A 21,365-nucleotide genomic window follows, 5' to 3' on the forward strand; every position below is an offset into this window, starting at 1 on the left:
AAGTCCCACTATTTGTCACGCACCTAGGTGTGTGAAATTTGTTCTGCGCATTTGACCCATCCCCTGGGGGAGCGGTGAGCTGCAGACACAGCCGCGCTCGGGAACCATTTGGTGGTTTAACCCCCCAGTCCAACTCCTTAGTGCTGAGTGCCAAGCAGGGAGGCACTGGGTCCCATTTTTTGAGTCTTTGGTATGACTCGGCCGGGATTTGAACCCACGACCTTCCAATCTCAGGGCGGACACTCTACCACAAGGCCACTGAGCTGGTAAACCACTCATTGTCATTTGAGGAGAGGGTTGGCATGGCAACCAGATGAGGGAACCAGCCCATCTACTCAGTTACATAACGATGCATGAGAGGTGAAGGCTGGAAGGATTGTGTGTCACTTGGTTGGGACAGTCTTTTATCATGAGCTAAAATCTTGTTTTTTATAATAACGAGATGTCATTATCATGAGTAAAAAAAGTAGTGGTAGGCTGATTCCGGCCTCCGTACTTTTCCTATTTTTAGGCTGCAAAAACTAAACACAAGTAAATTGCCTCTACAAGGTATTTTTGACTCATAAACTGTAAAAAAAAAAAAGACGATAAAACATATTTTCAAAACTCTTTATTATGATTCTGCCATGCACAGACCTGGCCAGCCAGGCTCCAGTAATAAAAACACATAAAAAATTCTGCATGTAAAGAAAAAAAGGATCATGGTACAGATGTTTTCCATTATCTACAATCATATGAATAAACTATGTTGGTATTGTATGCCTTTTATGAAATAGAACATATTCATTTTTGCATGCAGAAGTTACAGGTTGCTTGTTTCCTTTGTACAGCTGCTGAAACTAGATAGAAACAAATGAGACCACAGAAGCGAGCGTGTTGTTAACATTATTTACATCATATGTTTATACAAAATGTACAATGTTTTCTGACAGTCTGATGAGTTTAATCTGGAACCAGTTTAATCTGGAACCAGATTAAACCTTTGTAATTTGACGATTAAAAAAAAGAAAAAAATACTCGACACCATACACCCTTTTGCAATTTTCCATTGTGTTTTATATCAATAAATTCAGGTGTACGGCAACAAACACATGTCTATATTGGACCAAATCTGCTTAGATACATTCTTATTAGACAGTGATTTTCCCAATGATTAAATTTAACCCACTTTTTCTATCCTCTAGATTCAAAAATAGTATTTAACTACAGTTTTTTTTTTGTTTGCAGTGTACGTCATGTTCTGTCATCATGGATGAGCATGTTAGAACTAAGGTGGCTTTATTTTTATAAACATTTCTTCATTTAGTTTCAGCCCTGCAACAGATTGGCGACCTGTCCAGGGTGTACCCCGCCTTCGCCGACTGTAGCCGGGACAGGCTCTGGTGACCCCGAAAGGGGGATGCAGCGGGTTAAGAAGATGGTCGGATGGCATTTATTTTCAAATGACTGCAAAAACTCTGAAGGCTTTTCCTGCGGTGGGGTTCATTAAACTGAAAGAGAAGGAACAAAAACATTTGAGGTGTGTTTAATTTCATAGCCATATGTAACAGTGGAGACAAAAAAAAAATGGCGCGATATCAGTTAACGCACATAAAATTACATGTATTTAGAAGCATTAGACTATGATTAAATTCACTCACTACTCCCTAACCCCAATGCTACGTTCACACTGGCCTCAAAAATGCGCATTCGAGCGACCGCTTTCAATGAAAAGTCAATGTAAACGCACGCATATGCACATTTCGGGCTTCCGCATTCAAAACTCTTGCATTCATGAGTTGCTAAACATTTCTGTTTTGGGAATCCACGCTGGGATCATCAAAAGTTTAACCACTTTGGTCAATCAGGAACTCTCATTTTGTAGTGTCACATGGATTACACTATAAAAATAAGGTACATTTCATGGTAAAAAAAAAAAAAAAAACTGGCAGCAGTGGTTGCCAGAATTTCACTTTTAAAAAAGGTGTTAGTTTAAACATGTTACGGTAAAAAAAAAAAAAAAAGTCTTTGGGGCTAATATTCCAAATTCTACTGTAAATAACAACATATTTACTCTTAAAAAATACAGTGCAACACTGTAAAATTCACAAAGACATATATTTTTACAGTAGAAAACTGGCAGGTGAGGTTGCCACAGACTTATCGTAGAATACATTGTGATACTTTATATCATATTATGGTTAAAGTATTTGCTATAGTTTTGTTTTATAGTATTTTGTCATCAAATTCATCCCATAAAAATTTCAATGTCAAACTACAAAAACTAAGAAAGACTTACATTCATTTTTAGGGTAAAAAACATGCAGCGAAGGTTTCCGGAAATTTTACAGAAAAACAAAATTAAATTGGTAAATCTAATGGTTACATGTTGTGTTTTAAGCAAGACATTGTTGTATGATTTATAATTAAGACCATCATTATGGTATTTTTTCAGTTTTTTAGAAAATATAATATTAGATGATTTACAAAATTTGACATGAAGTCACTGTTAAATAATAAATAAGGACATTTTGATATTATTTTTAATTTTAACTAGATTATTATATAGTTTATACAGAACAAATGTGTAAAAATACTCGTTTGAAACATTTGTGACTTTAAGGGAGTCACTCGTTATTTAAACAGTCACTTTCTTTTTTTTGTGTACGTTGTTAACTGTCGTAATTTTACAGTTTTTTCTGTAAAAATTACTGACATTTTTCTTCAGTATATGTACTTTTTTATTTATGGAAGTGTCAACCAGTTCTTGAAAGCGCCACACACATACATGAAAGACTGCTTAGTGTGGGACTGTCGGTACTTTGGATTTTATTGCAATTTGCACACTCACTTTCTCACTACTTTTTTTAATTACGTTTTTTAAAACCTTTTTTTTTTTTACCACAAACATGAGATAGCCATTTGCAGAAATAAAAACCTAACAAGTATGAACCTTTTATGAATCTGCAGTCTTTTCATATGATAAAAACTTGATTTCTAAAAAAATAAATAAGTAAATGACAAGTTGTTCAAATGCAATGCATTGTGGTCTATGTTCACCAGCCGAGTGAACATCAATCTACACTAGTTTTTCACAAAGACTTCTGGGAAATTTCCAGGGCTCTGGATTCTGGGGTCTGGAGTCAGATCCCCCAATGGTGAATACCTAATATAGAGCACTAAGTTATCATTAGTGAGTTAAAATAAAAATAATAAATAAAAAAATTACCTTGCAGATGAGATGCCATTTCGGTAAGAGCCAGTGTAATGTTGTCTCTTGTCCACTGGCATCACATCAAGATACCCTCCTGACTCATTCTGGATCACTCCCGCATGGATGGCTGCCCTACAAATACTGGACTTCTGGACAGAAGACATCATCATTGACATAGATGAGTGGTAGAATTGTACATTTAGACATTAATGATTTTTTTCATGTATTTTGCTATCAACATCCGATAAGGTTATGGTGCAAGAACTGAGAGAAGAATGAACTGCAACTCTTCTCAAATTGAGCAAAAAAAAAAAGAAAAGTAAAATAACAAGAATATGTAAGTTCCATAAGCAAACAAAGAAAATCTTAGGTTTCTGGCTTTAAATCTACAATCCTGGTGTGTAAAAGACATCTGTCAGCAACACTCACATCTGAGTAATACTTTGTTCCAATCACTTGAGCTTGACTGCTATGCAGGCAGTTCCTCGGACAATACAATCTGTTAAAACACAAAAGCACACTCAATTAGCTTTTCGAAATAATACAAGTTTAAGGCATTTCACTCAGATTCTGAAAATTCTCCCAACAATAAGATGAGAGATCCAGAATGTTTTATAATAGATGCACTTCAGCTGGGGGAGACTGAATGTAAAAGAAAAATACTAGAAATCACAAATGTTTTTCAATGATTTATTTAGCAGTGCAAATGTAAGTATGTATAAGTCATGGTATCTGGATTTCAAATCTTCTGAAAGATGCCATGACTCAACTTCTAGATCAATGAGAACCTTCACCAATATTTTTCCTTTAGGTCTTTTCCCCAGTTTACACACTCCTGCTGCCATTTTGGTTTTGGATCTGTCAGACATTCAAGAGAAAGCGAGACTTTGGCAATAGGTGTGTCATGAGTCTGAGCTTTTTCAAACATTCGGTTTTAATCTGCTCCTGATCCAGCACGATACAAATAAAGAAATGCTCAGAAATGAAGCTTTAGTCTTAAATTATTTTATGTGTCATCCCTTTTCAAAAATGCTACTATTTTAAAACACCAAAAATACGATTTTCATAGGAGTGGGTCTTTGAGAGGAACTAAAAGGTCTGTTAGGGATAGAATTCTTCCTTATTTGTACTAAATACTTATTTTCTGCACAATATATAAATCAATTGAACTATTTTTGATGAGTCTGTCGCTCACGGCTGAAACATACCAATTATGAAAACACCAGACCTCTCTCATCTCTTTGAGTAGGAGAATCACTAACAGCCAAACACTTTGTAACCCGACTGCATACCAGCTCAAACATGCAACAAATTCAAATGAGAATGCTGAAGTGCCAATTTAACCAGCTGGGGAACAGGTTTTGCACATTATTATGATCCAGTGCTAGAACACAGTGTTACCTGGGACAGTGGCGAACAGGTTTCTTAAAAGGACAGTAAGATGCCACGTTCATATCGCACGTAACAGCCTTCACTGGGAGAAAAAAAAAGTATAAAAGCAAAGTTCCAACAGCATTTATTTTATACTGATACAAGAACAATATAAAATAGATTGAAAGGGATTTTTACCAGGTACTGGGTCCACTTTGAAAGAGTTTGCACTTCTGTTTTTCCTGTTTTTAAACCAAAAATAAGCCTCATGGTATCATTTCTTACAAGATATCCGATAGTTGTTGATAGTCTTTAAATCCTACCCAATGGATTGGATCCCATTCTTGTATGATTTGGTAAAATGTTGCTTTCGGCCAAGTCGCGTCACGTCCAGCCATCCGCCATCATTGTCAATGACTCCAGAGTGTAGTGCAGCTCCACACACACTGGATTGCTGAAGAGTTAAGAAAACAACAGCAAAAAGAAACTGGTAGCATTACTGGCCCAAATACTAATATACATTCCAATGACCTCAGACTTTGGTTTAAGTCAGAGGTGGGCAAACTTTTTTTGACTAATGGGCCACAAAGCCTCTTACCACTGAGTGGTCCGGTCAGGTGTTGAATCAAGATATGTATCTCCTGTCAGAATTTGTATCCCCTGTCGCACCACAACTTCTACCATCAATGATTTGTTTTTCATATTTTGTAAAAAAAAAAAAAAAACAAAAAAAAAAAATTAAAATAGAACTTTGGGATTTTAGGATTTTGGGAGTTTAAAGTAATAATTGCACTTTTTTTCTCACATAAAGCAAAAACAGATTTTTGTGTAAAAAAAAAAAAAGACGACTTTTGTTTGGCTAACTTAGGATAAGAAACACTATTTATGAAGCTGACTTTGTTAGTGAAGAATTTAACAACAGATAATGAATAAATAGTTGTTGCTCCAACTGCAAATTATTGGGGGGCGGAGATTCTGGTAGGCTGCATCTGGGGCCTGACAGAAAATGTGCTCCTTGTCATTATTTAACCTAGAAAATGTGAGGGGGAAAAAAACTCTCACAAAAGCCCCTAAATAAACTATGTTGTAAACATCCACCTTTTTTCTAATGCTTTTGGGACAAAATATGATGGCAGAGGTCGTTCAGCAACAGGGGTTTCAAAATCTGGCAGGGGATACATATCTTGTCACAACACCTGTTTAAAATGATCCAGGAAATTCAGGTGAGCGTTTCCACTCAAAGTAGGATCGTCATGTGGAGTGAAGCTAACAACAACAATGGAGTTAATGCAGCAGCTCTTTTTTTCTGCTTGACTTTTGGTATTTTGTTCAAAGCATTTAACCCTTTAACATCTGAGGCGTTGCTGGTGATGCTCAAACACAAAATCTTTATCATACTTCAACCGTAAACACAATTAACATGATTCCAGCAGATTCTGAAGGAGAAAAGCGGCACAACCACTGTGGGTAAAAAAATTGTACCGATCAGTCTGATTTATTGGGTCCATTTTATAATGGGTCAAAATACCGGACTGGACTGGACCAGTGGGGACAAGGCTAAAGGGTTCTGAAATTTAGCAAAAGGGCCAGACCAGGAACAGATATATGGAGTGTTTTGGCAATCCACCTCATGAGAGAAAGAACTGACATGGAATGTGGACAAAAACATGCTACCATTTGGATTGAAAATTAATATATTTAAAACAGAACATTTTTTAGTTTTAGTTCAAAACTGTAGTTTTCGTTTTAGTGCCAGCCAGCTTCACCAATCAGTTGATGTCCTTTGGGAAGAAGCATAAATTTAGATGACAGTTGCATTTATGTGTTGTTGGAAAAATGGCTTAGAAAACAAAACCCAACAAATCCACAAACACTAAATATAGAACTTTCTGCACCTGAACAAAGGTCAATGTATTTGTGGAGTAACATCTATGGGGAGACACCAGAATAACAGGGAAAAAAAACGTTAATTAGGATTATCAATATCATTTATTCCAGTTTGGCAAATCAGATTTAATAGTTTAACTCCCTGTGTGAGTGTTTACCATGTCATAGTAGGCGGTTCCAACTACTTTTCCAGGCTTCTCAAGGCAACCAGGTGGACACTCATATCTATTAACACAAAAAATAAAAAGCTTTGTTGCACCCATGTCTGATTCTCCACAAAAATATTTCCAGATAAGTACCAAACCCCAGCTGGATGTTAGTCTTAGTTGCTACTTTCAATCCACATCTACCTGTTGCAGGTCGTGCCCTTGCACTGGTCCCTCAGCTTGGTTTCACACTCAACCTGTTGGGCTAAAACAACAAAAAACACAATCTTTCTGTTATCTAAATCCAATTTGAGAATAAAACAAAAACAAAAATCAACCTACACATTTGTTCTGTGCTGACAGTCTGGTCTGTCTCAGGATTCTCATCAGGCGACGGATTTGATGTTTGAGTTCTTTGCTGAGGCTCTCGGTCCCTCACTGGTTCTTGTTCTGGTTCAATAAAGTTTGTCTCCTCAATTTCAGGAGCTGGGCGCCTGTCAACACCCCCATCTAGGTCAAATGTTTAAAAAGTTTCTCATGAGTGGGACTGAAATTGCACTAGATTTTCTATTGATCAATAAACCAATATGGTGAGTTTTCTGTTGCGTGTCACAAATGGTGAAATAAATAGAAAATAAAATTAATAAATAAATAAAAATCTATCGGAATGAACCCACCTTTATAACAAAGATTGTCCCTGCAGCCACCAGCATAACTGGCCGGACAGGCAGAACAGGGAGCTCCATATTTATAAGGAGCATGGCCCCACCAGTTTCCCCTGAAAATGAAACCATTAAAAGACATTTTCATGTTCAAATACAGACAAGGTGATCTTTATACTTTTACTTTTGGATTTTTTCCAGTTTTTAACCCCTTGATGCATATATGTACCAAACCATTTTGGTATCAAAATGATATTGAAAGCAAAAACATACTTTTCTTTTAACTGCTGGAAATAAATTCAGGCATCAATGGGTTCAACTGGTAAATATCAGAGGAGGAAACTTACGGAGGAGAGTAGTTGCAGACCAGATAGACAGCTTTAGCCCAGATCATTCCCCACACGTTCATGTTGTAGCACACATTGATGGCACAGCCGATGCGGTTGCTGGTTGCCCACACCAACTACTCACACGAAAAACAACCACAAAAGAAATCATAATAACATTTTCTGCATCAATCATCTACAACTTCAATAGATTAACTTATTTTATTGGTCTTAAAAGTCATAAAAAACCTTTAGTTAACCAGTTTTTAAAAGAAACCTAGTAGTTTATTTATTGTGGCGTTGGGAATTTTTTTTCTCACCTGAGTGTAATGAGTGCAGACGGGTCCTGAGCATCTTAACGGACAGTGTGGGTTGCATTCCTGGGAGTATGGATAGCTGTAATATCTGACTTCATCATACCAGGCCTGTACATGATAAGTCGGGGGGCGGTCCCTAAAATAACAATAAGGGGATTTTAGAAGTTCTGTTTGTCAATCCAAACGCATAGAATCACAATATTAGCTTGTTTTTTGTGCTAATATAAAGGTCACCATAACACTAACTGATTATGTAATTTCATAAAACACGTTTTAGGTTAAGTTAAGGTTAAGTTGGGTTAAATTTCCTTATTTTCATTTTCGTGCAGCAACACACTGATTTGGCTAATTTTTTTTTAAATAAAGATACTACGTACATTTTTTTTAAAACATTTATCAACTGAGAATAATAATAATAATAATAATGCACTTTATTTGAAAGCGACTTTCATAACACTCAAGAACACTGTACAAAGTAGAAAAATAAAATAAATATAAAAACACAATAACATCACTTTAAAAAAAATGTATTAAAAATGCAATAAATAAGTTGGCATCTTAACAAAATCAGATTACAGATGAAGGAAAGTTATGAATTAGGGAAAGCAGATTTAAACAGATAGGTTTTGAGTTTGGATTTAAAAACTGAAAAGGAGTCAACGTTGCGGAGGTCGGGGGGGCAGAGAGTTCCAGAGTTGGGGAGCCGACCGGCTGAGGGCTAAACAAACTAAGACCACCTCGAAAGATGGGTCAGAGAGCGGTTCTTGGTGAAGGACCAGGGTCTGCTTGGGTGTATTTTCAGGGGAATCAAACTCTGGTTCATTTGAAACGAACCAAATGTGTCCAGTTTGAATACACCCCATTAGAGTCCATAATATGACTCGCCCATGGATTCAAACTTACAACCTTCCAGTCTCAGGGCAGACACTCTACCATAAGACCATCAAGCTTAATGCACTTTCATCTGCATGATTTTTTCCTACACATTAAAACACACCTTTCTGTCATCAAACCATGCAGGAATGTGACAACAGCAGTCATTAATACCAGTCAACAATCAGGACCAACCATAAAGTAACACTGAGCACAACGAGACTCCTAAACAGAATTAAAACTGTTTGAATACTTGCTAACAACAAACACAAAAAGGCTTTTTAAAAATGTATTTAACCTTTAATTTATCCAGGCAAGACAGTTTAGGAAAAAAAAATTGACAAAACGCAGGAAATTTAGAGTTACAGGAGACGCAAAGACAGAAACAATCAGGATAAAACAGTAATAACACAATACAAACATTAAATTATTACAATCATTAGAATCATGAAACTAGGTTTAATTCTTAAAAGTTCCGAATAGATTTTATACAAGTCTGTGTAGAGTTTTTAAACGTATGAGTTGAACATGAGCTCTTTTTGGATTTTCTGTTATCTACAACTAGAAATAAATACATGAAACATGATACTAGAATTTGTTTATGCTACAGTCAATATGAACTTTCCTTTAAAACCTCCTCAGCTACCGTGAGGCATGTAAATATCAGACTGCCGCCTTGTGGCCACCTGCTAAATTTGCTGAAAAAATAGTATTTAGGTTGTAATTTAGGACCATAGTCCCAAACACTTAAGTAATGAATCATTACAAAAATATTAAGCTAAAGCTGTGATGGTGTGATAGTAAATGGTGACCTTAGAATAAATGTGAATCTCCAGAGAATCAAAGACTTTGTTCATACACACCTGCCCCAGTGCACTCCCAGGTTTTGGCCTATCTGTGTTAACATGTGGTTCGGTCCATGCTCCCATCTACACATGTGTGCCCAGTACTCCGCACTTCGTTCCAACTCATAATCCCACATCTGAGGAGAACAAATACATAACATTAAAACATCCACAACCGGAAACACTGCAAACTTTTGGGTAAAAATCCATATCTGCCAAAAACACAAAAAAACATACTTCAACCGAAATGGAGTTCATGGCGTCAACATTTTAGCTGCTTGTTCCGATGATTCTGTATCCTGATTGTAAAGAGTAACCAACCCCTCAAGTTGCACAGTAACACTTTGACAAAAAGACCCTCAAGCTTGAACCTTTGAAGTCCAGCTTCACGCATGCTTGTTGCAAATGTTTGCACAGTTTAGTCAGAACTGGGCCTCCTCACTTCAGCATGTGCAGTCTCTTACACACAGACACATACATGAGAAGCTACCGCAGCAACTTACAGCTTTGTGCAACTATTCTGTGTACTTGTATCGTAGTTTGCTTCCAGTAAGTTCTGCTAAAAAAGAATCCCTGTTTTCTCAGGCCTCAAAGCCATCTTTGTTGCAACTACCAGCCATTAAGCCAAAATATCTCCAAACAATTCACACCCACAATGACTTGAACCAAGTGGTAAACCGGCCCAAGAGAATAAGCAATCTAAATGCTGCGGCAAAATTAATGTACTGTTGACTCTGTTGGGAAGAAAAAGAATGGCCGCAGTGTGCTCTGGACTTGGCACGCACTGCTATGAAATATCACGTAAACCCATGGGGTAATGCTTAAATGTGGACCTCCATAATGTGTTTCACATGGAACACAAATGTAGTGTTGCCTCTTGGCTCTAGTGATGCTTGTTGTGGTTTTATCAAGAAAAACCCATTTTGTCTCTAAATCTTTGCAGTTTGTTTGATGGATGCCCTTGAACAGAATCTATTTTTTAGAACCATGTGACCCAGTTGCAGAGTCCTCTTTGGCTAAAGGAGCCATTGTCAGGGATGGTGGTGAAAGACCCAAATGCAGGAGACCAGGCTTGGTGACTGGAACTTAACACATTGATTAAAACATGACAGATACCCATGAGAAACAAAAATGGTGACAGAACAGAGCAGAGCAGATGACCTGACAAGTATGAACTGAAGACAAGATACTTAAATAGGCTGAGGGGAATTAACTAAATGAAGACAGCGTTAACCTGAACATGGTGAGACTGACAGAAATTAGAGCATGACAAAACCTAAGCATAGAATCCTGACAACCATGTGGAGTAGAGGTATAGAGAAAAATCGATTTGGCGATATATCACGATATTTCATTTGGCAATACTTGCATTGATATAAAGTGTTGATAAGATGATTTAATTAGTTATTTATGAACACAATTCCCAGTTTTTGCTTTCCTCCTTAACCCTTGACCGCTAGTTGGCAGCACAGCACACTGAGCCTTTTTGAGGAGCTCTACACCACGACCACAACAGTAAGAAGATCCAACACTTAGCAATGGTGGAAATTAACAGAACTTTATTTCCTCAATCGTAGTTTTAGCACCTTATTGGTTAAGGAACACTAATTTTGTTATATTGAAAAATATTTTGTTTTGAAAATCAGACAATACTTACTGTTCCTTTTAATAGCAAATATTTCTTAATTCACCAAAATAAAAGCACTTTGAATAATGGATAAAAGCAATTACATGATATACAGTTGCAGTGCTTAATGTAGTGATCATTAAATAAAATAAATGTTACCATTTTATTGACATGAAAGACACATTAATGTTCTGGTGGAATTTTTTTTTTCTAAATCAAGCTGTTTAAAAAAAATGCTAAAAATTGGTCTGGTACAGTCTTGGGATATATCGCAATACCCATCAGATTGTGATAAGCGTATTACGATACATATTGAATGGATAGACTTGCTAATACGCACCCCTAGTATCAACTGCTTTTGGAAGAACTTGGCAGGACAGGAACTATAGGATAAACGCTCACTAAAAAAAATATGAAAAATTGACTTCATATCTTCCTAAATTGAGGTTCTTCAACCTGCCACTAGGTGCCACATTTGGCTCTTTTATGTAAAAAGTAAATAAAATAGTTAAGTAAAATAACTCAAACTTTATTCAACTCATTCACAAACAGTTGAAGGAGAGTATGGCTCACAAATTGAACTAAAACATTTTAACAAATATTGGACCACTGTGTAACACAATCAGTTTAGCCTTGTTTCCACTGAGCGGTATGATACAGTCTAATTTGGTTTTTTGAGCTTTTCTATTAAAAAATTGACCCATTAAGCAGGGTTAAACCGAACAATTGTTGGGCCCTCGTTGGTTGTACACACTGACATGTATAGAGATGGACAAAACATCTGTGAAGCCACCCACAGAAAATGCCTTACCTCTGGTTCCAATGAAATTCAGTCAATTCAGTCACCATTTTTTCATGGGACGGACTTTGCTATTTTGGAACCAGATGACATTGGTAATTAAATTTAAATTTAACATTTTTAAATTTAAGTTTGGATTTTGATTTGTGTCCAGTTGATTAGACAAAACAAAATCTAATTTGGTTCTTACACATAAATAAAAATCGGTCTTTATGAGGGATTGAAATTCTACAAAACCTTTTATAAAAATTGCTCTTCTTTGACAGATATCTTACTCATCAAAGAAAGTCAACATGTAGGAGTCAAACGTGACTTAAGCACTTTGCTCTAACTTGTAATTGTGACTCTATTTCACCCGTTTACCGCGCCTTTAATTGAAGCCCCGGAGCCCACATGTAGGTAACGCTGACCTGCACAGTCCATGTCCCTCGCCTCATACTATGAAATACGAGACCAGCACAAAGCTTTGACTGCAAACAACCCACAGCCAGTTCTAATGACCTCTGCCAGTTCATTACTTGATCCGTGTTTGTTTTTCTTTTTACCCAATCATCCAACTGGGCGTGGGGGTGCTTTGACTTCCCTCAAGCTTTCAGAAAAAGGTTGAGGTCGCGTCAAATCCCTCATTGCATTCCAGTGAAAATTAAGTTTCCAAAACACAGAGCCGCTTCAAACTTTCTGCCAGGATCACTCTAGCATAAAACTAAAGCATAGATCTGCATCCATGGAAGTATCTTGTTTATTTTGGATTTACTGTAAGGTCTTCAACATTGCAGATGGTGCTGACAGGAGAAGTTGTGGTTCTCAGCTGTCTGCATTACCAGAAGTCCCCACAGCAAAACAGACCCTGAGATGTCCCTTTCTATCCTTAAAAAAAAAAGAAAATAGCAATTTTTAGTTGCAACAAGCCTCACGTCCAGTCCATTTGTCTGTCCATCCATTCATCCATCCATTGTCTTCCACTCAAAACCAGCAAAGATGCCAGACTTCCCCTCTCCCCAGCGACTTCCTACAGCACCTCTGGGGGAACCCTGAGGTCTTCCCAGACCAGCCGAGAGATGGCCTCTGCCTAGTGGGGGCCTCTGCCCATTGGGACATCTCCCCAGAGAGGTATACAGGATGAATCCAGACCAGATACCCGAGCCACCTCAACTGGCTCTTCTCATTGTGGAGGAACAGCGACTCTACTCCGAGCTCTCTCCAGGTGACCAAGCTTCTCGCCCTATCTCTAAGCGAGTGTCCACCTACTCTGGAGATCAATTTGGCCGCTTGTATTTGGGACCTCGTTCTTTGGGTCATGACCCAGAGCTTATGACCATGGGTGAGTACTGGAACGAAGATCAACCGGAAAATTGAAAGTGTTGGTCTCTGGCTCAGCTTTCTCTTCATAACAACGGACCAGTACAACAACCACATAACGGCGGACGCAGCACAAATCCACCTGTCAATCTCAACCTCGCACTCCAATGTTCCCACACTTGTGACCAAAGATATTTCAACTCCTCCACCTGGGGCAGGAGCACCCACCCAGAGAGGGCAAACTACCTTTCTCCGGTCAGGAACCATGGCCTCAGACTTAGGGGTGCTGACCCTCAAACCAGTGGCTTTGCAAACTGCACCAATGCATGCTGGAAGTCCTGGCTCAATGAAGCCAACAAGGACAACATCATCTGCAAAGAGCAGAGAGGAAATCCTGTGGTCTCCAAACCAGATCCACTCCGCCCCCTAATTGTCAACCATGGTTCCGTTAACCACATCTTGAAATAATTTATTAGTGTTGTTGTTTCAGGTGATAGAGAGAAGTAGAAACACTATAGAAAACAAACAGAATAACCTTGTAAGGGAAGGTAGGGCCAAACTTGGGAGGAAAATGGGTGGGGCAATTAAACTAGAGTACAGGACAACGCCGTAGGAGCAAAAGCTGACTCTGGGCCAGTGGGTGAAGCCATGCAAGCAAAAAATTTAGGGAGTCAAAGCTAGACAAACAGTGGCGCAGGCCCGCATATCTCATCTGTCTTTCCTTCCCCATCCTGCTTTCTTTAGCTTAGGGAGCAGCCCTGCCAGCAGATTTCTTTTCTCTGAGAAAAAAAAACAACCAAAAAAAAAACTCAGTGCTGAGCCTCTGAGGAAGCCCGGGTCACAAAGGACACACCTAAAGTTTAACCACTTGCAGCCACAACACAATTTTGCTAATGTTGGACCACCAAATCGCTATTTCTGAGTAATAAAATGTACATGAAGCTACTAATTTCCCAGTCTACTCGACTGATAAGGATCATTTGTGGCTGGTGGGGGGTTGAAAGGGTGGCAAATGAAAACATGTTATTTCGATTTATTGTTTATTTTTAACTCATTTTTCATTTAATTTAATTATTATCTTTGCAATGCTTTAAAAAGGGTTATTTGTTATTTTTTGTCAATAATTATATTGAAAGTGGTTCAAAAATTAAGGAGGATTCAAAGCTTTTTGCTGAGGGGGCCACTGCCCCTCTTTGGGCCCCCATAGCTCCGCCCCTGTTTGTGGCACTGCCTACCCAAAAATGGGGGAAAAAACACAGAAATGGAGCAAATACTTTTAGAAATGGTGTTCACTTGGATTGTCAAAGTTCATTACAACTTTTTTTGAAGATCAAAAGGATTTGAAGGATTTCAAACCACAGTCCAGATTTCCTATTACCAAAAAAAGTTCCTGGCAAAAGATAAATGGACAACTAAATGGAAACTGTCCCATTGCAGAAGTCTTCTTATGCAGGTTTATCACAACAATAATGATCCAAATTGTTATATTTTAATGGGAATTTAAGATAAAATGAGATTTTTACCAGTGCAGTCCTGTCATTATGCCACAAAGAGTCCCTCATCATGGTGCAGCTGTTGTACTCTTGTAGTGTATTTTTCATGCCCAGTCTGTTTTCACTTGCAGATTCAACCACTTCCCTCAAATTGCCACACGTGGGCAGTTTTCAGCTCACAGCTGTGGCTGAGTTTTTCAAACCACCAGGGGAGAGATAAAGAACTGTTTTTCTTTTTCTTCTCTGAATTGAAGATCCATTCTGATGAAAATTCTTTTTTTTTTTTTTTCATGTTCTTGTGACATTTTTCTAATGATGGCTCAAATTTCTTTTTCTGAGTATTTCTTTATTCAAATGAATCAGGAGCAGACAAAAAATGCAGTTTGAAAAATATTGTATTTGTGATGTAGAAAGTTCGCTACAAGCTACCTGCTAGCAAGATAGCTTTCAACAGAGAGCTCTCGGCAATAGGGCTTGGTATCACCAATAATATCCAGAATCGACTTGATTTGATTCACCAGAGCCTGGATACATTCAATTCTGATTTTTTTTAATTATTTCTATCCACTTAATTTCGATTAAATTCAACTTTGAGTTTACCCATTTAGACACATTTGTTTAGAAATACATTCATAATCTGTATATATGTTTTGAAGATATTCACATTAATCTGATACAGTATTACTGAAATTATAATGAGATTGTTAAGAGCAAACAGTGTTACATGGATTCTCAAACAGAGAAGCTCCAACAATTGTTCTGCCTCTCCTGGAGGGCGTTTCAGTTTGGCCACTAGGTGGCGATCGCGCTATATCCTTACACCTTATTCCAGAAGAAGAAGAAGAAGAAAGTATAAGGCAAAAATAATGCTTTGGACCACTAATGATTACTTTAAAAAAAGTTTCCTTGAAAGAGTTTGGAAAATTCCTCCATAAAAGTTTATAAAGATTTAGTCAACAATGAATGTTTAGGTCAATTGAGCATTAGCAATAGCCGTCCCATGGGAAATCCCATTATACATTAGCATCAAGCTAGCAGACTTTAGCTTTATGCACTAGATCGGCAGTGTTGGGCATCTCACTTCAAAAAAGTAATTAGTTATAGTTACTAGTTACTTCTCCCAAAAAGTAATTGAGTTAGTAACTCAATTACTGCATCTTCAAAGTAATTAGTTACTTGGAAAAGTAACTCGTTTTAAATTACTCTTTAAATATGGTAATATTTTGTATTTTTTCCTGCGTTACAAATAAAAAAATAATTTACATTCAATAATAGATGATAACTGACAATAGTATACTGGTATAGTTTTCCAATGGAGTCATATTGTCTAAGTTTAGGGTACACATGAGAGAGGGTTTAGGGAAAGAATTTTCAATATTTATTTGTCAGAATTATCACACAAAACACTGCAACAAGTGGTATATAAAAAATGTAACTTCACACAAAAAAGGTAAACGTTTCAACTATTAACATACTTCAAGTATCTTACCTACAACTATAATTAAACAAAATGGCTTAAAAAACTGAAAGTGCAAAACAATAATAAATTAATAAACTACAATTATTAACCCATATTTCTGCTAAGAGGAGCAGCTCTCTGCATCTCTTTTTTCTCTCCCAAAATCCCGCAGCCCCGCCCACTCGCTCCGGAGTCTGCTCACTGCGTTGATCTGTGCGCGCTCGTGTCTGTCTGTGTTGTGTGTTTTATAAATATTACCCCGTTTCTGCTAAGATGAGCTACTCTCTGCCTCTCTGTTGTCGTTTTATTAACTCCCGAAACTCCTCACTCCGCACCGGAGTCTATCCACGTTGATCTGCGTGTGTACGTGTCTGTGAAAAAAGAAAAAAAAGTGTGCGTGCCTGTCTGTTTTGTGTGTCTCTGTGCTCGCGCGCGCACGTTTGTGTTGTGATTGTATGTTTATATCCGTGTCTACCGCCTGTTTAGACACAAAAACATGATCACATTTGTCAATCGTGGCATTTTATTGTGAAAAACTGGTTATATTTTGAAAAGAAACCGGATTTTCTCATGTATCTTGATGCAACTTGGGGCGCGCAACACAAGCAACTTTCGGGTGCGAAGCGCCCAGCTCCAGCAAGATCATCAAACTTTGAAGTAACGCGCCGCGATTTACACGAAGTAACTATAACGGCGTTACAGCGAGGATGAAAGTAATTAGTTAGATTACTAAATTACTTGATTTATAACGCCGTTAGTAACGCCGTTATACTTAAACGGCGTTAGTCCCAACACTGTAGATCGGTCTCTACTTTCATGGATCGATTATTGATTTATTAAGCTTTATCAACGCGGCCCTACTTTGGGGAGGGGTTGCTCTACACCAACGTTCCACCCACAACTCAGAGGTGAATTTTTGTTGAACTATTGCTGTTCTCCAGAATATGTTCTAAAAAACAACACATTTTTTTATTTTTCGATAAAAAAAGCATAATAATTATTAGTAAAAGGCCATAGGGAATGCTTTGAAAATAGATCAAGACATAATCAGTGGCACTTTAACAACTAATGTGAAAACTATAATAAATGAAACATTTTCTGATGGAAAAATTAAAGACAAATTCATCAAATATTGTGAAAATGTATTTGCTGATTCTCTGTAATTGGATCCCTGGCTTAGAGAAACACTTTTCATTTTCATATTACCATTGGAGACAATGGTCTCCAGCAGTACTGACAAACATTTAAATAAATGTCAGGATTTTCACATCATAGATCTGCCAGAGGTTCTGGATCCACGTCCGTATCGCCCCTCTTACCATGTGCTCCATGTTGGAGGCAGGAGGATAGACCTGACCCCGCAGCTTGTTGTGCAGGTCCACGATGAGATGCATGTCCTCCTGGCTGATAGCCCTCCTCCCTCTCGACCTTGTCCTCCACCACTCCTCGTCTCTATTTCTATACTTGTCCAGAATGGACTCCAGTCCTGTGGAGTTGGGAAGGACCATAGCCAGGACGGTTTGGATAAAGCATGGGATCAGAAGTGCACCTCTGACCCAGCCAGCGGACAGAACCAGGGACCTCTCCATGGCTAAGAAATGACACTGTAGGCAGCTTTTGTCTGCAGAACAAACACAAAACAAACTCAAAAGTCTGCATTGAACTCCAAAAAAATCGACCTTCTTTCAAAGCACTTTAATTACAGAGGTAATCCAGCGGCAGGTCTAATAGATCACAGCTTTCATGTCTGGGTGCATGTGAAGGTCAGTGCATCACTATACACAGAGAGTCCAGTGTAAAATGAGCCTTCACACGTCATGTTGCACAGCAAGCATTTTATACCAGTTTCACGCAGGATTTCTTGGCATGCAAAAAGATACAGTTTATAGAAACTGGCTTATTTATTACATAAATGTACCTAAAAAACATAGCTTTACCTCAAATATCTCCTAAAGGATCGAAAATATCCTCCTCGTAGAAATATTCCAGATGTGGAGCCTCCTGGAAGATGATTGCAGGCTGACAGTGAGAAAGCATTTAAATCCATCAATCAGACCAAATGAGCTGAGGCAGCTGGGGCTCATCCAGACCCTGCAGGACACACAACTCGGCAGGGACCTGTTGAATTCCTCAGCTTGCTCGCCGTGCTGCAGGCTGCATGCGTGCACTGCAGCTCATTTGGCGCTTATATGCCCCATTTGAGCTCAGCAACGTGCAACGTTGAGAGCCACGCCCCCCTCCCCACACAGAGCCGGTTGCCCTCCCTCCTCATCCAACAAACCAGTAGAAGGCCCGAGGACTCCGGGGGTTGATCTATTTAAGGATGCACCTGGAATGGAGGTGGAGGTTGTGGATGTTGTGAAGGGAGACCAAATATTGTGCATTTTCCTGACTCCAAGTCTTTATTTAACAGGAACACACAGTGGGTGGATGATCCCTATGAAAACAGCTGAGAGTTTTGAAAATACACACCAGAAACCACAAAATATTAAGAAAAGCTGTCATATTTGAACAATTTTTACGCAGAAACAAGTGGGTTATTCCTTCTGAAAGGCTGGAACTTCTCATCATTGAGTGGGCACGTAATTAAGAATTCCCACCTCTGTTAGTTTGTCTAATGTATTCCATGAATATATTTGGGCTTTATCTTTGCTAACATTTATATAAAAGACTGCTTTTCTCTTGTGGTTTTCATTCTTGTCCTTCCTTCAAATAACGTTATCCAAAAGTCTTCAGCTGAAGGATGCAGCTCTTCACTTTACTTTGAGACCTGACTTTAGTCACAGTTGATGATTTTTATTTGAAATATGAAAATGTGTATGATACGTGTCTGATTTAAAGGGTTCCTTTAAATTCAGTTCCTCTTTGTCTATGTAACCTTAAACCTAACAGATCTAGAGCACATGCATTCTACCAGCTATTAAGGGCTAACTGGATTAAAAAAGAAACTTCTTCTGGGCCAATAAAAAGACGTAGTCCCACGTGCATGTCCTGAGTCAACCTCAGGGTCTCTTCCAGGTGGGAAATTCCCATCAGGAAAACCTCCTCAGGGAGGCGACCCAGAAGTCATCGGCAAATATATGGACACATCAGGGATGTGATACACGTTCAATGCACCAAACGTAGGTTCTTGAACGTGCTTTCAGCCCACTGTGTTCACATTGGACATGCAGGGAGGGGCTTCTTCTTCTTGTGACGAAGAGGCTGAGACGTTTGGATCCATATGCAAATGGTTTAATGGACAAGGGCAAGACATAAGCGTGGTCAGAGTCCAGGCGTGGGTTGAGGGAGGAGGCAGGCAGGAAACCGAAGAAACAAGCAGAGATCAAATGCTGACACTTCTATTAGTGCTGTTTACTAGTGCTTGCCCACCACCTACAATTAGCGGAGGCTTCAATCATAAGCAGAGGAAAATCACACGATTGCACTATAAGAGATTAATTGAAAATTTGCTTGTTTTGCTCAAGAACGTACGTTTAGCGTTTTTAGACTTTTGCTACCCGATACTAGAGCATGTACTGCTACCTACAGTTGAAAGAGGCATGTACGAAATGTTGAAGTGGTGCAAATCTTGTGACTCTTGCTCTAGGCTTTTCCTTTACAGCTCTATTACGATATGAAAGACTTTGTGTTATCTAATTCCAGCTGGGCAAAAAACGGTTATTAATTTCTCTTCATGATCCATTTTCAAAGGGTTGGTACTTCTGTGAATCAAAAGGGATGTTATCTAAATATCATTAGATCTGCGTTTAACTTCCAAAGTATGCTCAATTGTTGTGCATATTGTACGTAGAGATACACAAACTGGGTCCAGACACTGGGTTAGGGTTAGAGCACCGTTGTGCTCTGTGTCACAACAAGTTGGGGACACTCAAAACATTGCGGAGGGGTCCTTAACCAAACCTCAATATGTGATGAGTTGGGAGTGAGAATGTATTGCATGACCATAGGGTAGAAACATAGACTGACCAGTAGATTGGGAGCTTTGCCTTTTGGCTCATCTCCTTCACTACAAAAGATCAATACTCCATACCTGGAGCTGCTTCTGACTATTCCAGCTATCAGCTTCACACTCCATCCTTCCCTCATTTGTAAACATGACCCCAATGTTTGTAGTTCATTTAGGACAAGAGCTCTCTACAAACCTAAAGAAAGGGCAACCTCCTTTCTCTAGTCACATGGTTTCTGGGACTTGGAGGTGGCCATTCAAGCTGCTTCACACTCAACTGCAAACCACTCCACATTGAAGGTCCTGGTTTGATGAAACCAAGAAGACAATCTGCAAAAAGCAGAGATGAAACCCTCAGGTTCAGAAATTGGACTGTTTCTTCCCACAAAGCCATAGACTATAGACCTAGCCGGTCTAGGTCTAAAAATTCACAAAAGATCATTAGGATTGGATGGGTAGACTCTTGTGAATTTTCAAGTACTCTGTGGGTATGGAGCTGCTCTGCTGTTCCATGATCAGGAAGAAAACCACACTGTTCTTCCTGAATCTGAGGTGGAACTATCGACCGAATTCTCCTCTCCAGCGCCCGGGAGTAGACTTTTCCTGGGAGAATTCAAATACTTTGGGATTTAGATGAGACGGTGAGACTTTTAAGTGACTACTTTCCAGCATGCTGAAGAAACATGTTAGATTATTTTGCAAGATTGATGCCATAAATAAAAGATAACTATAAAACCGAACTGCCTTTAAGCTAATTGCTCTCAGATTTAATTTTGTAAATTAGATCCACCAAAGAAAAGAAAACTAGATAAGAAAAAAATAGAATAAAAAGCATACATGTGACCTGAACACCAGCAGATCATGCAAGAATACATCAAATATTAGAAGAAGTTCCCATCCATATGAGATGAAACAGGCATAGATCGCCTTAAATATAATGTAAAACTAAAAAATACAAATAAGATCAACAGCATTACATCTACTCTTTACTTACATTAAACTTTCCAATTTTTTCTCTATTTAAAATGTGAAATTATTGAGCTGATTAGCATGTTGACATACATTATCACTTGGAAAAACTACAGAAAGTTCACATAAACTTTCCTAATTAAGCTTTCC

The 21,365-nt window shown here is 38.4% G+C and overlaps 1 protein-coding gene across 1 annotated transcript; it reads right to left on the reverse strand.

The window, feature by feature from the left end:
• Positions 1 to 595: 595 nt before the first annotated feature.
• Positions 596 to 18,559, reverse strand: crispld1b (cysteine-rich secretory protein LCCL domain containing 1b). Its single transcript, XM_024273262.2, has 15 exons — positions 18,235 to 18,559; positions 17,617 to 17,918; positions 9,639 to 9,757; positions 7,906 to 8,038; positions 7,607 to 7,722; positions 7,275 to 7,375; positions 6,940 to 7,107; positions 6,802 to 6,862; positions 6,610 to 6,676; positions 4,888 to 5,018; positions 4,763 to 4,806; positions 4,595 to 4,667; positions 3,623 to 3,692; positions 3,209 to 3,342; positions 596 to 1,490 (listed from the first exon to the last, which is right to left on the reverse strand). The coding sequence occupies exons 2-15, from the start codon at positions 17,884 to 17,886 to the stop codon at positions 1,439 to 1,441; spliced, it is 1,539 nt and encodes a 512-aa protein (XP_024129030.1). The 5' UTR covers positions 17,887 to 17,918; positions 18,235 to 18,559; the 3' UTR covers positions 596 to 1,438.
• Between the last annotated feature and the right edge of the window lie 2,806 nt (positions 18,560 to 21,365).

Source organism: Oryzias melastigma, linkage group LG17, assembly GCF_002922805.2.
Source record: "Oryzias melastigma strain HK-1 linkage group LG17, ASM292280v2, whole genome shotgun sequence".
NCBI lineage: Eukaryota > Metazoa > Chordata > Actinopteri > Beloniformes > Adrianichthyidae > Oryzias > Oryzias melastigma.

Bases quoted from the DNA above. Each gene is read 5' to 3' on its own strand.
- crispld1b (XM_024273262.2), bottom strand. From the start codon at position 17,886: ATGGAGAGGTCCCTGGTTCTGTCCGCTGGCTGGGTCAGAGGTGCACTT. The intron at 7,108-7,274 runs GTGGGTTCATTC...CATTTGACCTAG, and splicing joins GGACAATCTTTGTTATAAAG to ATGGGGGTGTTGACAGGCGC. The intron at 5,019-6,609 runs GTAAACACTCAC...TTAACTCTTCAG, and splicing joins GAACCGCCTACTATGACATG to CAATCCAGTGTGTGTGGAGC.